This window comes from Podarcis filfolensis (assembly GCF_964270895.1).
Source record: "Podarcis filfolensis genome assembly, chromosome: 11".
Classification (NCBI taxonomy): Eukaryota; Metazoa; Chordata; class Lepidosauria; order Squamata; family Lacertidae; genus Podarcis; species Podarcis filfolensis.
This window is the reverse complement of record NC_139613.1, coordinates 42,115,962-42,136,665: the sequence shown is the minus strand read 5'-3', so window position 1 is coordinate 42,136,665 and position 20,704 is coordinate 42,115,962. Positions and strand designations below refer to the sequence as shown.

The window sequence follows — 20,704 nt, the reverse complement described above, 5'->3', positions numbered from 1 at the left end:
ATGGTGTATACTTGCTTGGGCTTACACAAGTATTTTTTTATTGCATTGTGGCCTTCAGTCTTTAAAAAGTCCAAAAAAGCCAGTGTCCATAAATGATAGAAAGTTAATGACGATTTTATTTGCGTATTTCATTTGTATTCAGCCTTTCTTTGGTGGATCTCAATATGTTTCTCCATCCAGGCACTAACAAGACTCATACCTGCTTTTGCTGCACCGCTTCATTATGTGCTGTAGGGCCAAAGGATGACCACCCCTTGACCAAAAATACAACCAGGCGAAACAATTTAAGCCATTTGAATCTGTCTGCCGAACTGTATGCAGATAAAATAACTCAAAATGGCGGTTGGAACTCCTCTTGTAAACTTTGAGGGCGGTGGTGGTGGTGGGGAGGCTTTCTCCTTGGCAAGGACTTTTCATGTCAAAGTGAATAATTTCCCCTGCAGTTTGAAGCTCTTCAAAATGGGAGTTTGTAATGGGAGTGTTGACCCAGACTTAACTTCAGCATCAGGAATGAGTCGCTGAATGTCACATTGCAGAACACATTACTGGGAACAAATGCACAGGCAGCCACTGGTGACAAGGGGTTAAAAGACTGTAAAAGGGAGCAACTGCAACAAAATGGGGCGGGGCGGGGAGGGGAGGGAGAAGAAGCAGTACAGAGGCTGTTGTTAGTGAAGTGAATAAAAATAATAGCTAGCATTTCAATTTGTTGGGCTGGCAGCATCCCAGCAAGGCTGCCAATTTATTTGTGAAAACAGAAGAAGACAATCTGTGGCATATTAAGAAATCATAATTGTTCTAATGGAGAAAGCCTAGCCATGAAGCTAGAAGGGACAATTGTTATCATCAAAATATCTGCTGCATTAAGAAGATCCCTTAATTATTTGAACCAGTCAGTTGGGCAATCAATGCGGTCAAAAGTAGGACAGAAATCTGAACCTTTCCTCAGCTAATATAAAATGTAGAATTTGTACCACCTAGACAGAGTTCTATGATATATTAAACCTGCTGTATTTATGTATTGTGAATAATAGATGGAAAGCACTTGCGTGATAGCCAATAAATCCTTTATACAGTGTATCACACAGTTCAGTTTTTACAGTTCTTACATGAGTGTTGTAAGAGCATGTCAGATGGAACATAGTTGAGGTCAATACAAAGGCATTTTCCACTACAAGACATCTCATTTAGTTAGAGAGTACAACAATGTATTATTATTATTAGTAGTAGTAGTAGTAGTACATTATTATTATTATCATCATCATCATCATCATCATCGCTTTATATTCCTTCCTTCTAAAGGAGCTGAGGGCACAAACAAATGAATAACAATATCATGAAAAACAATCACATTTTCTCAGGCAGTGATTCCAAGATTGCCAGGAATAAATAGCATATTTCAGCCATCAAATGCCTGGTTAAACAGGAAAATTCATAAAAACTATGAATAGAGAAGTTTGTTTGTTGCATTTATAATCTGCCCTTCACCACATGGTCTTAGGGTACATAAAAGGATATAATATAACAATCTGAAATATACAGCATAAAACATGTAAGCAGTAAATAAAATCACCGTTACCCTTCACGTTACTTCATCCTTCCTCCAAAGGCTTGGGTAGAAAGGTGTGTCTTAGCCCGCCAAAGAAAAGCATGTATTGTCAGTGAAAAGTGCACCTCAGAGGGGAAGGGCATTCCATAGCCTGGAGGTCACTAAAGAAAAGGCCCCCTTTTGGGGGTCAAGAGCGAGGCACAGGTCACACGACTCACCGAGCATGTCCCGGGAGATGTGCGTCCCAGTTTTGCATCAGAAAAAGTTTAAAGGTATGGCCTCACCTGCTGAGGAATGCATAAGTCAACACAAGCCTCTTGAAGTGGCAGCCTGTGCAGATCATGTAGGACTGATGTAATGTGAACCCAGCCAGTGATGCCCAGTAGCTGCTGGTTTCCACCCAGTTGCCATTTCCAAACCATCTTCAAAGGCAGCCCCATTAGTACAGTAATCCTGTCTGGAAATTACCAGGACATGGGTTACGGTGGCCAGTCTTTCTGTCTGGAAGGGACCATAGCTGGAAATAGACACTCCTAACCACCAAGGCCAAATCTGGCCTTGAGTACCTGTGCTGGATTCAAGAGCTGTTCCTCTTGGGGAGTGCAACCCTCTCCTGAAGGGAGTGTCCCTGCTTCACGGACCCAAAAGCCCAGAACCTTCATATTGTCAGGATTCAGCTCCAGTCCAGCTCTTTACTACCTCCAGGCAACGGTACGGTACCTGAGCTGCCTCTCCCGATTCAAAAGGAACAAAATGTTAGAGCTGGGTGTCATCAGAAGACTGGTGGCACCTCATTCCAAATCTCCTGAGGACATTTCCCAATGACTTCATATGTCAACAACACGTGGAACAAGACTGAACATGGTGGACACCAAAATTGATTTTCATAAGGTTGAGCAATAAGTTTCCCAATACTACTCTCTAGAAATGACACCCTGGAGATAGGACTGGATTTCCTGTGACTCTCACGCCCAACCCAAAACTGCACCGATACTGTGGTCAACGGTATTGATCTCTACTGAGAGGTCAATGAGAATCAACCGGGCCACACTCCTCCTGTTCCACTTCTGACAAAGGTCATCACAGTTCCAGTGCCACACCCAGGCCTGAAGTCAGACTGAAATGTGCCAAAATAATTCCCTCAAGTATACTTGTAGTTGAACCACCACTTCCCTTTTGTGTGCCTTTCTCCAAAAGAAGATATTAGTGACTGGGGACTACTTTTTCAAAACTTCTGAGGCCAGGGAGGTCCTCTGAAGTGTGAGGGACAGTGCACCACTGTACCACTAAGGTCAGATGATACTTTTCTCCACACACCCTGCAATTAGGTCTTCACAATTGTGTCTGTGTGAAGATTTAACTTGTGTTGTGTTGCCTAGTGAGCCCATAGAAAGTTTTTCAGAAGCTTTGGTGTGTATTTCTTTTTTCCCCTGCCCCCATCTCTCGCTCTCTGATGGTGAGCCCAAATTAATTCATATTTTCCTCAAGCCCATATGTTTTATTTAGGGCAAGCAAGACAGCACGGCCATGATATTACTGCAGAGGGAGGCCTGGTTTTCAGAGTTCTCTGCCCGCCAACTTGAGAGCTGTTGCAGTAGTATGAGGATGAAAATAAAGGTTGTGGCAGCTTGTGGAACAGGAAGTACTGGGACTTCAGCAATCTGTTGCACAGCCGTAAGAACCATGCTTGCCTCCTTTGCCTTCTTTTTTCAGAAGCCATTTTTGTACTAGCAAAACTACCACACTGCTAAACAAATCTGTATCAGCAGTGTTGAATTCCTTCCGGAATTTAAGGGAAACACAACAAGTAAAATTGTTTGCTTGCTGCTGCTTTGCCTATTACCTGTTATCCCTAGGAGAGGGAAGAGACCAGTTGGAATCAGCAAGAAGCTGCAATTCAAAAGCCTGTGTAATGCGACACTTTGTGGAAAGGAGTAGCTCAGGGAAACCTTTGGATCCCAGCCAATTCTGTGTGTTGCTCCTGAACAGCAGTCTGCTTGGAAGCCTCGACAAGATCGTGCCGGCTGGGGCTGATGGGAGTTGTAGTCACAAGGATCAGGAGGGCACCGGGTTGGGGAAAGCTCCTCTACAATGTCAACAGGCCGTTTCATCTAACTTACTTCTCAGAAGTGAAAGATAGTTTTGAGCTTTAAGCCATCCCTTTTCACGAACCTTGCCTTCATCCTTTGCCTCAAGAGCAAGCCATGTTCAGCATGGCTATAGAAACCATACTGTGTGTGTGTGTATCTCTGTGTGTGTGTCTCTGTGTTTCCCTTCCTTTGTCAAGAAAGATGGAAAAATATTGCAACCCAGTGCAGAAAGTGATTTATTCCCCTGCTGATAACTGAGATCATCCAGCATTCCAGACAGGCACAGCTAATGGATGACTTAACCCTCACCCAGCAGCTGATTACAGGTCCTCAGGAGACAGCAGGCAGCTTTGTCTCTGTGTGAGACTGTAAGAAAAGCAGGCTTGTTTCTATCGTGTTTTAGTATTGTTGTAATTATGCCGAGGAGTGGAATGTTAAGGAATGGGTAGTAGCATTGCAATTAACCTCTGCAAATCTTTTCTTTTTTCTTTGGAAGACTGGAGTGGTGGAAAGACTTTAATGAGGTCTGCTCCTAGACTTGTTTAGAAACTACACAATGTGTATCTTAACATTTATTCTTTTTAAAAGCTGCTAATGTACAAACTGGGGTCAAATTGCCTCGTTTCTCTCTCCTCTTTTTTCCTTCCTAATTTGAAATGGTGCCCTACAAAAAGGAATGTTGCATTAAAAAATAATAATATATTTTTCCATTGGCTTGTAAAATGGCCATGCTCGCTAGGGCTGATGGGAGTTGTAGTCCAAAACATCCAGAGGCCAGCAGGTTGGGTAATACGGGGCTTAGAAGCTGCCAAGGTTGTGGTGGGCCTAAAGAGCTCAAGGGTTGGTTTCTAAGCCTGTGATCAAACCATATCCTCCAAGCCCTGTCCCTAATCCAAGATGTGTAGGAAGTGAGGCTTGGTAGAATGGGAACACAGTCTATGTTCAGAGGCATTTCTGTCGTCAAAGTCACTTGTTTCACTATATGCCACAGTATCAGAAACTGGCTTTAGGAGCAAGCACTGGTGACCCATGGCTCAGGTTGAACCCTGATGAGGAGTGCCAGGGGCCTCTCTCCACAGTTGATACAATCCTGAGATAGTAGAGTTGGCTGTGGCAATTCAGGATACAGGTGAGATAGGCCCTTTTGCAGGGGCACCAGATTGGCGGTTTGTTTGTTTTTTAAAAATCCCTTCAGACAGAAAACTAGCACATCTGGTAGAGACTTCTACCCTAGCAAGCTTCCAGAGCAGCTGGTTTTCAGAGGTGTGTTGTGACAGCAGTACACATGTATACAAGGCAACACTAAAAGTGTGATTCCTCATCTTTAGTTTGAAACTGAACCATTTTCATACATTTTATGCTGCACGTGTAGACCATGCCTGGGTTTAAAACTTAGGAGTGTAAGGCAGAAGGCAATTGGTCCCCTCCCTTTTGCAATAAGGATCTAGGTGACATAAGGAACTTAGTTATAACAGGTCCCACTAGCCCAGCAATGTCGCCCTTGATCGGCAACATCCCTCGGGGCCTTGGGCAGAAAGACATCTTTCACAGCACCCCATTAGGTCAACAGGTCTTTAAACATTTTTTTTTTAACCAATAAACAAAGCAACTATACTTTTCTACATGTCCGCCTCTGTGCTTAAGAAATAATGTGCACGTATTTGCATTTTGTTCTTTCCTTTTCACACCAAACGAGATACTGAGCGCTATTGGGACTTACTGTTTCCTAAATACTTCCTCCCCTCTCCCAAGCACTACTAGTTCGACAGCAAGTAGCTGCGATACAGAGTTCACAAAGGAGGACGAGCAAAGGCTGAAGGACTACATTCAGCAGCTGAAGAACGACAGGGCGGCTGTCAAACTGACCATGTTGGAGTTGGAGAGCATCCATATCGATCCCCTCAGCTATGATGTCAAGCCTCGTGGAGACAGCCAAAGGCTGGATCTAGAAAATGCTGTACTCATGCAGGAACTCATGGCAATGAAGGTATTTCATTTAGGGACTTATGAATGGAGCTGTTTCGGGGTTTCCGGTTTTTAAAATGTAGCTGCAGCATCTCTCGTTACCTGAAAAGCATTAAATCCTAGCATACAACACCCCCTAAAAACCTGGCCAAGGAGACCCAGTGCCTTAGAAGCAAGAGGCCTGAGGACACAAAGTATGGAATTCATTGCCCTTTATAGCCATATATTAAGGAGCCGACATTATCAGCTACTCTCTGAATGTTGCACCCTGGTTGCGCAGAACTGTGTGAAACTGCAGTCTACCATGATCTTCTGCGCTTCCCCACCAGGAGGAAATGGCAGAGCTGAAGGCACAGCTGTACCTGCTAGAAAAAGAGAAGAAGGCTCTGGAGCTGAAGCTGAGCAGCCGGGAAGCTCAAGAACAGGCATACCTGGTCCACATCGAGCACCTGAAATCGGAAGTGGAAGAACAAAAGGAGCAGAGGATGAGGTCCCTAAGCTCAGCTAGTAGCAGCAGCAAAGACAAGTCCAGTAAGGTGAGGTGCTGTCATGGGTCTTCAGGTGAGAACTATTTAGAACCTCGATGTCCTTAGGCAGTATTCCTGTGAATACCAGAGATCACTCACAGGGCAGGAGAGAAGGAGGGGAAACAGGTGTGTCTATGGGGAGCATAATCAGGTGTAGGGGGTATCAGTCAAGGAGTGAGAGTGCTATATGAATGGAAGCAACGTGAAAAGATGTAAGATGTGCTTGGGAGCAAATGGGGAATATCCAGCAAGAAGGTGTTGCAAATTATTGGTAAACATATCTCTGGGTTTTTTACGACCTCCACTTGCTATGCTTTATTTTTCAGGAATGCACAGATGGCACCACGGCATCTTTAACGCTAGCTGAGTTGAAACCCTACAGTGAAGGTGAACTGACTACAGAACTGGCAAATGCACTTAGGCGGTAAGCAAAATTTTCATGATATCGTTCGTTTGGGGCTTTAAATCATTCAGATACCAAGCGATCACACTTCCTTGCCCCTCTGCGGTTTTCTAAGAATACCTTTCCTCCTTTACTTTTCTTCAACGCTCATCAACATGGTCCCTTCAGGTTTCTTCAAGCCTCTAAAGATAGAGGGCTTAATTATTGTCGCTAATTCCCACATCACACATGAAAACCCTGAGGCACAAGAATAGCTGACTGAGTTAATGAAAGACCCCAAGGGAGACACATTGCAAATCTGGGAATAGCATTTCAATGTCATCTCCGTGACAATTAGACTTCCTGGTTCTGCATTAATAGTAGAACAAAAAATAACTGAAGACAAGGACTAGATCAACAGAGTAGTAATTGGACAAAGGTCCCCATTTCATCCAGGAAATGTGTAGGATTGCCCCAAACAGCCATCCCAGTTCAGGTACCACCCCTTCCAATTATTTTGTTCATTGGTTGAATAAGAATGAAAAAGCATCTACTCATCTGCTCTTCTGTGCTGATTGAGCTATTTCTTAATCCATGAATAATACTACCTTTTAGAAAATTCAAAAAGCAAATAGCTGAACGTTTTGTTCAGAAGACATTGGAAGCAGGAAGGCAGGCCCAGAGGCAACGCTGCTACCATTTGCTGGCAGTGCCTCTGATAAACAATATCAAATAAAGATGAAGTTGTAGAACTGATTGACAAATTTAAAAGAAACAATTCGCTCTGGCTTGAAAGCATTCACGCCAGAGGTTTCAAATTGCTGGGCTATTAAGTAAATTCCATAATGTATCACTGGAATCCCTGACCTGAACTATTATCTGACCTGACACCAGTTGGTTTTTTTTAATGGATCCAGGAAATTACAGACCCTGTAAGCCTAACTTCCTTCCCAGCTAAATTGGTGTGAAGTGTTAAGGGTTAGACTTGTTAAACACTGAGTGAAGAAAGGCATAATGCAAAAAGAGGGTTCAAAGCATGTTCTTCAGCCCTGATGCTAGACCATCTTCATAAGCATGCAGTGTATCTATTGGCAAATGGAACTCTGGTACAAGCCCATCAGTTCTGTTGCTCCTGCATTTGCTAATGATGTTCCCTCAAGCTGGTCAAAATTAACAAAAGGCCCCATGACTGGGCTTCATCTGTTGCATGCTTAGGGCAACCTTTTACTGTCACAAGTATGGCATATGCAGCATAACCCAATGCATGTTTACTCAGAAATAAGCTCCACTGTCTTTCAGGTAAACGTCCATAGGTTTGCAGCCTAAATATATCAAAGATCATCACAATTATAGGATCAGTACCCGTCTTATGTTCTTTTTTTTATATAAAATAAAGCGATTTTTCCGTTAATGGAGATTTAGTCTAATCAGTGCAGTAGACAAAACAGCAAAAAAATCCAGCCCTTTGTAAACTGCCCAGTGATTCTCTTTAAACCCATTTTCCTGGGGTTTCAGGAGTAGTGCAGAGCTGTTTGCAAAGGGCTTTCAAACAGCCCTGCACTTTGCTATGAAGTTCCGACAACTGGGCCTTCAAAGCAGTGGCGTAGCGTGGGGGTGCAGGGGGGGCCGGCCGCACCGGGCGCAACATCTGGGGGTTAGGGTTAGGGGGCGCGAATCCACGGGTTAGGGGGTGCAAATTACTTGCCTTGCCCCGGGTGCTGACAACCCACGCTACGCCACTGCTTCAAAGTGCAGCATCACCTGACATCACACTCTGACAGGGGCTGGGAAGATTTAAGATCTGACCCACTGGCCAGAACACTGGTCTATGGTGATATGTTACATGAGTCATTGAAAGCCTTGATTATCACTTTGTTCACTTGTCAGAGCAAGCAGGGTCCATCAGTTCCCCGGCACTCTAGCAGATTATGTCATCGCTTCTGGTCTTTAAAAGAAAAGTTCAGGAGTTGCACTCCCTAGTGTTTCCCTAGCACTACAGATAACACTTTTGTGCAATGTAGTAAAATAAGTGAATATCATTGCATGGTGGTTTCTTGAGGTAGAAATAAAGGCTTTCTTTGATAATTCTGTGTATTTCAAAACATGTGATGTAAGATTGCTTTCCTATGTAATTGTCTATGTAGGAAAAACTACTGTTTGTTGGAGCCTTAAATGTCTATTCAGACACTAGTCCCTTTGAGGTTAGTGCAGCTTATTTCCAGGGAAGTGAGGACAGGACTGCAGCCTTAAACTCTGGAATAAGTTCAGCACCGTTCCTTCTTGTAATGCTTACAGTGCGTTTTCCTTGCTACAAGAAGACAGTGATCATTTGCTTCACAGACTCCCCTATTTTGCCTGTTGGGCTTCATCCTTAATAAATTCCCCAACAGGTCACAAGCACTTACAGCAGTTACTCCCCAGGGAAAAGGAAATGAGAGAAATGTCCTGTAGGGAACAATCATGCACTGGCAAAGCAGAGGATGAGATGACCTAACAGAGGCTTTTTTGTGAGGGTGGGTTGACTCGGATTTCTAGGATTCTATGAAAAATGGATGAGAAGAAGGGAGAGATTCAAAAACTCTGCCAATCCTTTGAAACAGATAGGAGTAAAAGGGAGTAAATGTCTACCCTCTCCATCTGCGACACAGGATTTTTTTGAGAGAGATAGAGACAGAAATTTTATTTTTTTGAAAAAAAATGCATCATATAGGATTACTGAGTTTAGCAAGGAGAATACAGAGGTATTCAGATTTACTTCCCCAGTTCAAATCTGGAGCAGATAATTATTGACCAAAAGCCAGTCCACTTAAGGGTGAATGATGTGAACAATTGCATGAAGTGCAATGATTTCAGCTGAACTCCCTGTGGAATAGTATCTTAGGTCACGAAAACCTCCATGCTGCTTGGCTAGCACAGACTCGTGACAACCTCAGCAGCAAGACCAATAAGTCATGGAAATCCGCCTTCTATACTGGACATTCAACAGAGTTGGAAGCAGTACTGTTGCCAATAACTTAGAAATCCCTATGTTTAAAAGGTTAAATTCTGACTCTTGAGATTTTACTGCTACTGCTTTTCATTGATGGCATTATAAAGGTAAAGGGACCCCTGACCATTAGGTCCAGTCATGGCCAACTCTGGGGTTGCGGCGCTCATCTCGCTTTATTGGCCGAGGGAGCCGGCGTACAGCTTCCAGGTCATGTGGCCAACATGACTAAGCCGCTTCTGGTGAACCAGAGCAGCGCACAGAAACGCCGTTTACCTTCCCGCCGGAGCGGTACCTATTTATCTACTGGCACTGGTGTGCTTTCGAACTGCTAGGTTGGCAGGAGCAGGGACCAAGCAACGGGAGCTCACCCTGTCAAGGGGATTCGAACCGCCGACCTTCCATTATATCCGGCCCCAAAACTACACACGCCTCTCTTATTCCTACTTACAACAGCCATGTGGAGTAGATTGTTATCTTCATTTTGCCAACTGCAAAAAAAAACTGATGATAGTGGCTCATTTAGGGTAAACCAGTGAGCTGTAAATTAGCAGTGTGGCGCATCAGGCCTGGATGTCAAAAATACAGGCTCAGATCCACTCTCAGTAACCTTGCATAGCTCTCACACAAATCAGCTCTACCTTATCAGGCTAGAATTCCTCTGAGAAGTCTAGGGTACAGAAGTAGCCAATAATAAAAAGCAGCTGTCTGCTGCACCACAGTGGCTTGCTATAATAAATTATTTTCGGTTTAATAGTGGTTGTCTGGTCCTTTTCCTTCTCAGCAGAATGACCTTTATTGGGTGGGTGTTTGCTGTTTTGCTCTAGTGCCCTTAGTGATGCTGGCAAAAACTGGTCTAGGCTGGTGAAGCTCCTCTGTTATAAGACACAGCCATTCTAATAATGGGCTGCAGAACAAAAATCTTTGTATGTGCCTCTTTTAAAAACACAAGCATTTTGCGAGGATTAGGACCTGTTCAGTCGCTTTTCAGGAAGACAATTGATTTTGATGAGCTTGGTCCTCTCTTGGATACCGGAAGCGCTTGAAGAAGCAAAACCAAAATGAAATACAGTACTGTACTGCAGACATACAATACCCAATTAAAAAGTGATAGCAAAAATTAGACTGCAGTAGTTACACACAGATGCCAACTCAGATTGTGTATTAAAGCAAGCCCATTGCTCCTCCCAAAGCATTGTGCTCACAGCTTCTTGCCAGCATTTATTCCACACTTCGCTCTTTCCATGACCTAATTACCATGTACATTAAACAGTGGGGGCTCTGCTACAGTTCAGTGCCAAATCCTGAGACAGATTGTAACAGAGGCTATAGAGCACTTCTGATAATGACGTGGCCATCTGCAGGGTGCAGGGATTCCTGCCTTTTCATTAATCCCATCTTTCCTCAACCTTTCCTTAGTCAAAGGGGGTCCCTAACCTATTGAGAGTTGAGATGTGTCATACCTTTCTTTGAAAATGCCCATATTGCTAATAAAAGGCCACCATATTTTTGCATAACTGCAAAATAACACACTCTCTGTGGACAATATTTCACATTTCAGCAAATGATTGAATTTACCTGTTATATGGCGTTGAAAAATATGTGTATTACTGAATTTGTAGGGAGGGGGGAGAAACACCTTCCAGAAAAGCGGGTATACTTCACAGAATTTTGCAGATTTCTTTCGGCTATCGTGAGAATACTTGTGCAATGGATGTCTGGGGCTGGGGAGAGAAATATATTCTTTGACACCATACTTTGATGCCCAAACCATGTCCTGATGGTGAAATACACTCTTGCTAATGTCTTAGCTGTACAGTGTGATTTAAGTTTTATTTAGGAACACAGAAATGCAAAGCACTTAGTTACATGAATCTACCATTAACAAAAGTGTATTCCCTTTATTGAGGACTGAATAACGGTTGTTCTGCAAGTATCAGCATTAGTATGAAAATGTTTTGTGGAGTTGACGGTAGCTGATGCATCTTTGTGTTTGGTTTCTATTGCCAGGCAGGAGGATGAACCGGTGCTTAGGGGAGAGACCATAGGGGGAACATGTTATTCGCATGTAGTAGGGCCCAGGTTCAGACACTGGCATCTCCAGGTAGGAAAGGCTCTTGTCTGAACTCTGGAGAGCCACTGCCAGTCAGAGCAAGATACTGAGCTCAGTAGTCCCGACTCATGCAGTACAACACAGGTTTGTCTGTTCAACAGCATTATTATAGTTGAACAATGCCTTATTGTTCCATGTTGCATGTCACTAAAGGAATGATAGGTCCATCACTCACGAAATTAAATTTGGTTGTTGCAATAGGGAGCTACAGAGTGAGTCACTTTTTTCCAAAGCAGGCAACAATTTGCCTTTAATCCAGGTTTGTGGTTTACTGGAAAAATAGTTCCCCAAATCCATAGTTGGTAAATATCTTTATTAAGCCGACAAAAAAAGAGAGACAAAACATCAAGCAATCTTTGAAGTTCTCCAGGACACTTCTTTAGGCGGAGCGTTATGCAAAGCTGGGATGGGAAAGTAAAAAAGCCAGCTTGGTCTTAAAAGCATAAAGACTGCAAAGGTAGTATTCTTAAGAGTCTGGGAAGAGGTATCAAATTTCATATGTTATGCAACTCTCCTCAGTGCTATGCATTTTCCAGGTTATATCTAAGATGTTCTAAGATGATTCCCAGTGGCTGATTTTTGAAAATATAAAAACCAGCTGTTCTCTGGATCTGGAAAGAGTACTTTATAAAATACATGTTGTTGAATCCATGTGTTTGGGTAAAAAGCTATTATTATGAAAATAAATTTGAATAGGACTCAGAAAGCAGCAAATCTTGGGACTACTTGCACTCTTTGCAGCTTCATGTATATCTTCTAGCTTCCGTTCTATAGAAAGGAACTTGAAGATCAGTGGAACCCAGGTCCTGAGGGTATTAGATCTTATAGCTCACTAACTGATAATATTGTTGGACTCAAACTCTCACTAACCTCAGCCAGCATGGCCATTTGGTATTGTAGTTCATCAACAGATTAGCTATTCCTCATAAAGAAAGCTTCTCTCTTAAGGAGACACAAATATTCATCCAAATGTGTTTTGATTGCCATGCGCAGTTTTAAGAAACTGAAATTTCTCCCAGGTTGTTAGGACACAATTGTTTAGATATTTTTCACGTTTGACACAAAACTGCCTCTTTGTCTATCTTACTATTTATTATCTCGCCAATTGAAGCCCACTCCCCTAGCTATATGTTTAGCAAGTTGACTAGTGATGACTATTTTAAGTGCATTTCGAGCTCATCTTTTTTTTTTGCTGAACTCTCGAATTTAAAAAGCATGTTTGGTCACACTTCCTGACATAGTGGGACAGTGCCACCTACAGGCCAGTCTAGGACTATGCGCTAATTAAACTCTCCCCAATGGCTTGATTTATAGGTTGCAGTAAGCCATGTTGATTGTGCTTGCACAAACTTCATTTCTCATCTCCTTCAAAGTGGCACCAGTCTCTCAGAGACTTTCTGCAGTGTTGCTGAGTGCCTGGAAGCCATTCCACATCACTGATCTCACTTGTCAAGGGGAAAGAGAATACCGTAATTTTCGCTCCAAAACACGCACTTTTTTGCTCCTAGAAAGTAAGGGAAAATGCCTGTGCGTGTTATGGAGCGAATGCACTCGACCGGAGCCATGGCTGCCGTCAGTCAAGCAAAGCGGGAGCCGCTTGCAGGGCTTCTGTCCCGCTTTGCGCGGCTCTAGCTTTGCTTGCTTTACAGCCAGGAGGAGGGGGAGGAGCTGAGGAGGAGGGAGGGAAGGAGAGCCATGGCAGCAAAGCAGGCAGCAGCCGCTTACACGCGAGGAGGGACAGACGGGAGCCATAGCGAGCCGGAAAAAGCGCCTTGTAGCCAGCAACAACTGCTGCAGCCTCAGCTAGTAAAGGTCCGCTCTCTAAACGGAGCAATGAGGCTGCAGAGGGACGGCAGGGCACAGGAGGGTGAAAACCAGTAAAAAAGTTTTTTAAAAGGCTGCTGGGGACAGGAGGGCACGGGATGAGGGAGAGGGGGAAATTACGATTCTCCCAGCGTCTCAGCTGATCCGCTGAGCAGGACTTGGGTTGCAGGGGATTCGCCATTAGCTGCGTAAAGCAGCAAAGAGGGAGAGAAGGAGCAAAGCGGGAGAGGAAAGGAGCTGCTTACACTGCTGTAAGTGGCTGCTGTCCGGTTGGCTACTTTAAAGCAACAGTGCTCTTTCCCTCCCCTCTCAGCTCGCCGAAAAGCTCCTTTTCCACACACCCCACCGAGCTCCTTCTCCCCTTAAACCGCTCTCCTGCATCATTAGCAGCATCCTTCTCTACACACCCCACACGTGCTCCTTGTCCCTTGAATGCTTTTCCTTCCCTCCCCACTTAAAACGTGGTTACAAAGCACGGATCCACATGGATCCTCAGGATTTTTGCACTGGGTCACCCCAAGTTCACCATCAGATTACATAGCATATCCATGGCTACAGCCTGCACCAAAACACACACACACACACACACACACACACACACACACACACACACTGTTTCATGGGGCTGCAATGGCGCAAAAACGTGGTTACAAAGCATGGATCCATCAGATTACATAGCATATCCATGGCTACAGCCTGCACCAAAAAACACACACACACACACACTGTTTCATGGGGCTGCAATGGCGCAAAAACGTGGTTACAAAGCATGGATCCACATGGATCCTCAGGATTTTTGCATTGGGCTACCCCAAACTCACCGTCAGATCACGTCTGTGGCCACAGCATGAACCACAATATCATACATCCACTGTTTCGTTTAGAATATTTTTTTCTTGTTTTCCTCCTCTAAAAACTATGTGCGTGTTATGGTCAGGTGCATGTTATAGAGCGAAAAATACGGTACTTTTCGTAGCTCCCAGGCTTAGAACCATTTCCTCCTCTGAAACAATCAGAACTTTAAGTGGTTGCCTTATCTTAGAGAAACCATATGAGAGCCCTTATTCTGAATGCCAATTTCAACCTTTCACAAGCTTAATTGTGCGACGAAAACACAAGTTAAAGCTAGAACGATGAGAAAGAACTCTCTTAAGTGCCTTTTGTCTCTGCAGAACAGCAAAATAGACTTGATTGTATTTATCACATCTGAGACGCTTTTACCTTGGGGATGGCTCTTGTTAAAGAGATCTAGGAGAGACCTTCTTATGAATGCTTCACTTTAGACCCAGCTACTGCAGCTTCTCGTATTGTAGGGCTAATGTGCAAAGACTTGGATCACACGGGAGAAAACTGTGTGGTGGCTCCTTTACACAACATCAACCCTTGGGAGGGTTAACACAAGTGTGGGAAGTAAGTGCCCTTGTGGCTCCTTGACTCCAGGAGTTACACAACAGCAGCTGCAACTTCCAGTTGTGTATATGCATTCCCTACCAGTGATTTTGAACTATTTATTCACTTATAAAACTCAAGGTGCCATACACAATCTCGCCCACCCCACCCCATTTTATCTTCACAACCACCCCATGAAGGATATAGGTTGAGAGTCTGTATCTGGACCAAGGTTACCTCTTCCTGGTCCTAATCCTCCACTTTCAACCACTTCACCACGCTGGGTCTACTCGTCCTTCATACATAAATGTGTAGTGATAAATAATTGCGCTTTGTGCTTTTCAGAGAAAAGAAGCTGAAAGGCAGAGTGCAGGAGTTGGTGAGTGCCTTAGAAAGACTGACAAAGAGCAGCGAAATCCGGCACCAGCAGTCTGCAGAGTTCGTCAATGACTTGAAAAGAGCAAACAGGTAAAGGATCCCGCCCACCCCTGGCCAAATGGCAGTACAGACTAGAATCATAGAATTGTAGTTGGAAGGGACTCCTGAGGGTCATCTGGTCCATGCAGGAATCTCAACTAAATTATGTGTGACACTGAACTGGAACTGTTTAGGCTCCAGAGTGGTGCATGCTCTAGTTATCTCCCGCTTGGACTACTGCAATGCGCTCTACGTGGGGCTACCTTTGAAGGCGACTCGGAAACTGCAATTAATCCAGAATGTGGCAGCTAGACTGGTGACTGGGGGCGGCTGCCGAGACCATATAACACCGGTCCTGAAAGTTCTTCATTGGCTCCCAGTACGTTTCCGAGCACAATTCAAAGTGTTGGTGCTGACTTTTAAAGCCCTAAACGGCCTCGGTCCTGAATACCTGAAGGAGGGTCTCCACCCCCATCATCCAGCCTGGACACTGAGATCCAGCGCTGAGGGCCTTCTGGCGGTTCCCTTGCTGCAAGAAGTGAGGCTACAGGGAAGCAGGCAGAGGGCCTTCTTGGTAGTGGCACCTGCCCTGTGGAACGCCCTCCCAGCAGATGTCAAGGCAATAAACAACTATTTTACTTTTAAAAGACAGCTGAAGGCGGCCCTGTTAGGGAAGTTTGTAATGTCGGACACTGTATTGTTTTTAATATTCAGTTGGAAGCCGCCCAGAGTGGCTGGGGAAACCCAGCCAGACGGGCGGGGTATAAATAATAAATTATTATTGTTGTTGTTGTTGTTGTTTGAAACTTGTGTTTATTGTGAACCACCTTGAGTGAAAGTTAACAGGAAAGCAGTATGCAAATAAAGCAACTAACTGTACTCTTAAGCAGACAACAGCTTTGCATCTATGCCTCCAGAAGCAATGAAAACTGTACAATCGTCTGCCCACTTAATAAAAGTTGCATGGGCAACTGGGGTTGGAAGTGGGGAAGATGCTATCCAGAAAATAAGATATCTGTATCTAAGATGTGGATTTGAGATTCTCACATGAAATACCCCAGAATGACCTGCTGATCCTTGTTTTACAACAGTAACCTTGTGGCTGCCTATGAGAAAGCAAAGAAGAAGCATCAAAACAAGCTGAAGAAACTGGAATCCCAAATGATGGCGATGGTTGAAAGGCACGAGACCCAAGTGCGAATGCTCAAACAAAGAATTGCCTTGCTGGAAGAGGAGAACTCGAGGCCCCATACCAATGAAACGTCACTTTAAGTAGAGGGGAAGATTTTTATTTTATTTTTAATTTTGAAAAGAATCCATGTGCGTTGCATATTTGTCTCCTGGAAAGACTCATTTAGGTGGTGAACACACAGGCGGATCTGGGAAGGGTGGGAGGTCAGTGCCTCAAAAAGAGGAGTTAGGACTTTGGCAATATATAGCCATCTGGAGGAGCCAAAAATTTAAGTGAGGCTTTGGATGGCTCTGCATATCAACAGTGCCTGATGGTTAATGTATCCGTTTATCAAGGTTCTATGTAATTTTTTTATTCACAAAATTTCCCTTTTTTCCTCTCCAAATTGTTATGGTCACGAACACTCTACTGTTCTTATGCATCAATAACATTTGTTTGAGTCCCCTGCATTTTTTGAGGGAATGTTTAAAGGCCATGGGACAGGCAGCTTTCATTTGAATAGGTAGCAATTCTCTATCCTATCCCCTCTAGCTCCTTTTCTCCAGAAAAATGCTCAGACACTTAACTAAGGGGGGAGCCAGACATTTATTTGTAGCTGGCCTCTGGCCACAGATTAAGCCCAAGCAAACATTACCATAGCCCTGCAAGACACATCTAAGGAAGCAGCATTGTGACTCATTCCTTTCCAGGAGACTGGAGCCAACCAGCTCTGCATGTGTTGCAGCTAGTGCTGCCAAGTGAGATTTTAAAAGGGGAGTCGTATTTCAAAAGGAAGAGGCAATTCAAAGGAGCTTTGAATATGCTGACCCAGTGCCTGACACCCTCCATCTATCAGGAGGGTGCTATGCCGTTTCAATCTCTCTTCTAGACATACCAGCAGAATCAAAGCAGGCAATCCAACTGTTTTTCTGATCCAGGTAGAGGTGGTACAAAATTGTACATTCCCCCCCCTCCCCCAATGGAAGTAGATGCAGTTGCTGTACAGTGTCAGAATAATCAAATCATCAAGTTCCGAGGCTGAACATGGTTTAGGTTGTAAGGAATGTGCCTAATCAAATGAATGTAGGGTGGTGCTCCCTGAAAAGCTGGATGAAGTCACTTGCAAATGTGTTATGATGATGCTAGTTCGGCCCTGTAAAACCCATCGTTATCAGTGGGAGTGCAACAGGTTGCCTTAGTCAGTTCTTTGTATAACTTTTAAAACTATCTTTAATATTCTAGCCTCTGTTCTTCTCTAGACATAAACGCAGCAATAACTAATTGGTGGCAGGAAGAGGGAGTCTAGGCAAACATTCTGGGAATGAGGAGTGTCTCAGTCGTGGCACAAGCAACTCTATGGTGCCTTGCTCTTTTATACGTCGTCGTGTCCCCCCCCCCCCCCCCGAACTGATTCTCTAAGCAGCCAACAGTCCCAAGTTCTTCCACATAATTTCACTGTAGCTGATCATATGTGCTTTTCTGGACAGGTTTTGGGATTTCTGCTGCAGTCTCTCTTCTGTGTTGTGGTATTTCACCTAAGGAGGTGAAATGTTCAGGTGCCTCTACAGCAGTGGTGGCCAAACTTGGCCCTCCAGCTGTTTTTGGACTACAGCTCCCATCATCCCTAGCTAACAGGACCAGTGGCCAGGGATGATGGGAATTGTAGTCCCAAAACAGCTGGAGGGTCAATTTTGGCCGCCACTGCTCTACGGGGTGTTTTGTCTGTCTGTATTTTTAAGGTTTAGCATTCAGGAAGAAGGCAAATATGTGAAAATTAATGTTAAGTAATGCATGTTTAACTCTCATTTGTACCTGATTTGTTGTCTGTCTTTCTGCTGCATTGTTGTTTTCCGGTATAGCACATCTATCCATTTGGCAAGCTGTATAGTAGGGGGACAATTTTGGTCATCTTTTGCCCTTCATCCTAATTGGCTTTCTTAAGCAAAATTCAGTTTACAAGCAGACTATGTTAATGTTTCTCCAAATGAATTAATGCCATCCTAAATTAAGATTTGGAGAGAACAAGGTATAACACAAGGAGGCCTTGGTTGTCCAACTCCAGGGGGAAAGACCTTCCAGCTATGGCCACTGCTACCCAAACTGGAACTTCTGGCCTAGGAGCAACTCCTTCACCTTAGCATGTTTAAAGGATAAGCAGTGACATCTTCAAGGCTTGTTGGTAGCTGTGACCTGTAGTCTTGAATAAGACGATGCAGGCCACAGCTTCTGTGAAACAGATCTGTTAAATGAGTTGATGGTGCAGGAACAATAGAATCTCGGTGGATTCCAGTTCAGGTCTTCAGACTATCAAGAAATACTCTTAAAAGTATTTCTTTAGATCATCTGCAAAGAAGCCCAAAACTTTTTCTGTCCACCATCTACACAGTACGGGGCACCTTTTTTAAACTCTCCCACTAACCAGTTTTCTTATGTTCAGTGCTCAAACATCTTACAGAACCAGCCTTTCTGATTAAAGAAGCTATGTGGTTCATGGGGGGGGTGGTCAGCTCAGCTGGCCTGAATGCCTCCTGGAAGATACATGTAGTGCTTCCCACCTGCACCTTTACCAGGTATTTATAGAATGTATACATTCCTCTGCGGTCCTGAAGGATGTTTCTTTGCTATCAATCCTGATGGATTTTTCAAGGACTTTGAGCACATATAAAAGAGCACTGAGACTCCCTTCTGTCCCACCCTTTAAGATTTTCTTAGCTTTGTCCCCCCCATCAATTCATTGGGGCATGTTCTAGGTTTTCATAAGACTACTTTCCTATTTTACAAGTTCCAGCTTTAAAGTAAAACATCTGTCCCCAATGTGCTACGTACCAATTGTTTATTGGACTAAGATTGCTGCACTAACTCTGGTTAAATGCCCAGAGCTTGAGTCACGGTTATTAGGTAAGATACCCGCCCACTATCTTAAAAGTTTTAATTCTTGATTTCTGGTGCAAATGGGCAGCTAACAATCTTCACATCTAACTAACCAATAGCTGTGATAAACCATATCTATCCTTCCTGCAGGATTGACTGCATTCATGCATGTGTGCTGTACTCACCAATTTCACTTGCAGGAAGGGAGAGTAGCTGTGTTTCAATAACCAGAAATGTCTGCTTTACCCAAAATTATTACAGTCATACCTTGGTTCTCGAACGCCGCAAACCTGGAAGTGAGTGTTCCAGTTTGTGAATGTTTTTTGGAAGCTGAACATCCAATGCGGCTTCCGATTGAGTGCAGGAAGCTCAACGAACTTCCGAAACAGATTCTGTTTGAAAACCAAGCTAGAACTGTACGTGGTTGGGGCAAAGTGGTGGGAAACCGTCCCACCCACCACCAAAACACTTAAGTTAGAGGTTATTGGCAGGAGAATCAGATCCATTATTTTTTAGTACAATATTGCAAGAATGTTACTTTAAAGCACTTGTGTGGAACAGCAATTTATGAGTTCTCGAACAACATTTTTGTGAGTATGTTATGAACCTTCCACAGGAGGGGTGGTCTATTAAATTTAAGCTTTCGTATGTTTCTGTGGTGGGAAGCTGCTCTCCTGCCTATCAGATGCTTCCTTCAACAAGCAGTCACTTCATCACAGGGAACATAATCAGCAGCTAGAATGATAAAAAAAAAGCAGACATGGGCTACTGCCAGTATACAGTTCAAGGTGTTTAGGTTGAAAGCAAAAATCTGTCACTGCTACTCAAGATTAAATACCAAAAATTCAGTTATGCAACTGTTTTAAAAACCATCTCTGTGCCCAAGACCTCAGGCAGACCTGACGTGTGTGGGTGCTGTGTATTGTCATGCTAAACAAAACTTCCAGAACTATCCATTCCATTGTTACATGGAAGTGATTGTTTTAATGACAAATCTAGTCAATTATTCAGTCCTTTTCGTCTAAATGTGACACGTTGAGTTGTATTATTAGAGCAGGTTTCTAGAAGTCGATGAGTTTGTCATATGTTGCATGGAACATGTTCTAAACCTGTTATTTTCCGGTTAAGGTATAAAAAAACCTTTTACACCAGCTTGAATGTACTGTTAGTTATTTACAAAGAACATATAATTTTGCATTAAATGTCAGTATTGCTTTGCTGTTTATATTTGCATTTTTCATGGAAAACTCCAATTTTAATTGATTTCCCAACAGTTTTAGTTCCTTAGCTGCTGTAAAATAGCTACCTTGTTTTATTTGATATAGACTTGTACAAACTGCATTTATTTATACAGAGGCATTTATAATACTTTTACAAATGTTCTTATATTCTGAATAAATTTCTAATGCAAATATCATTA

General features: G+C 43.5%; 1 protein-coding gene across 5 annotated transcripts in view; it reads left to right on the top strand.

Annotated features, from left to right (window-relative positions):
* Positions 1 to 20,701, top strand: part of MCC (MCC regulator of WNT signaling pathway) — a 208,797-nt gene extending 188,096 nt beyond the window's left edge. For 4 of the 5 annotated variants that reach the window (XM_083576624.1, XM_083576627.1, XM_083576625.1 and 1 more), the window contains 5 exons: positions 5,392 to 5,626; positions 5,934 to 6,140; positions 6,458 to 6,555; positions 15,171 to 15,293; positions 16,334 to 20,701. In XM_083576624.1, coding sequence (XP_083432750.1) covers positions 5,392 to 5,626; positions 5,934 to 6,140; positions 6,458 to 6,555; positions 15,171 to 15,293; positions 16,334 to 16,514 — 844 coding nt within the window. In that variant the 3' untranslated portion in view covers positions 16,515 to 20,701. The remainder of the gene's footprint in view (positions 1 to 5,391; positions 5,627 to 5,933; positions 6,141 to 6,457; positions 6,556 to 15,170; positions 15,294 to 16,333) is intronic. The other variant, XR_014539771.1, reaches the window with a different exon arrangement.
* Positions 20,702 to 20,704: the final 3 nt, after the last annotated feature.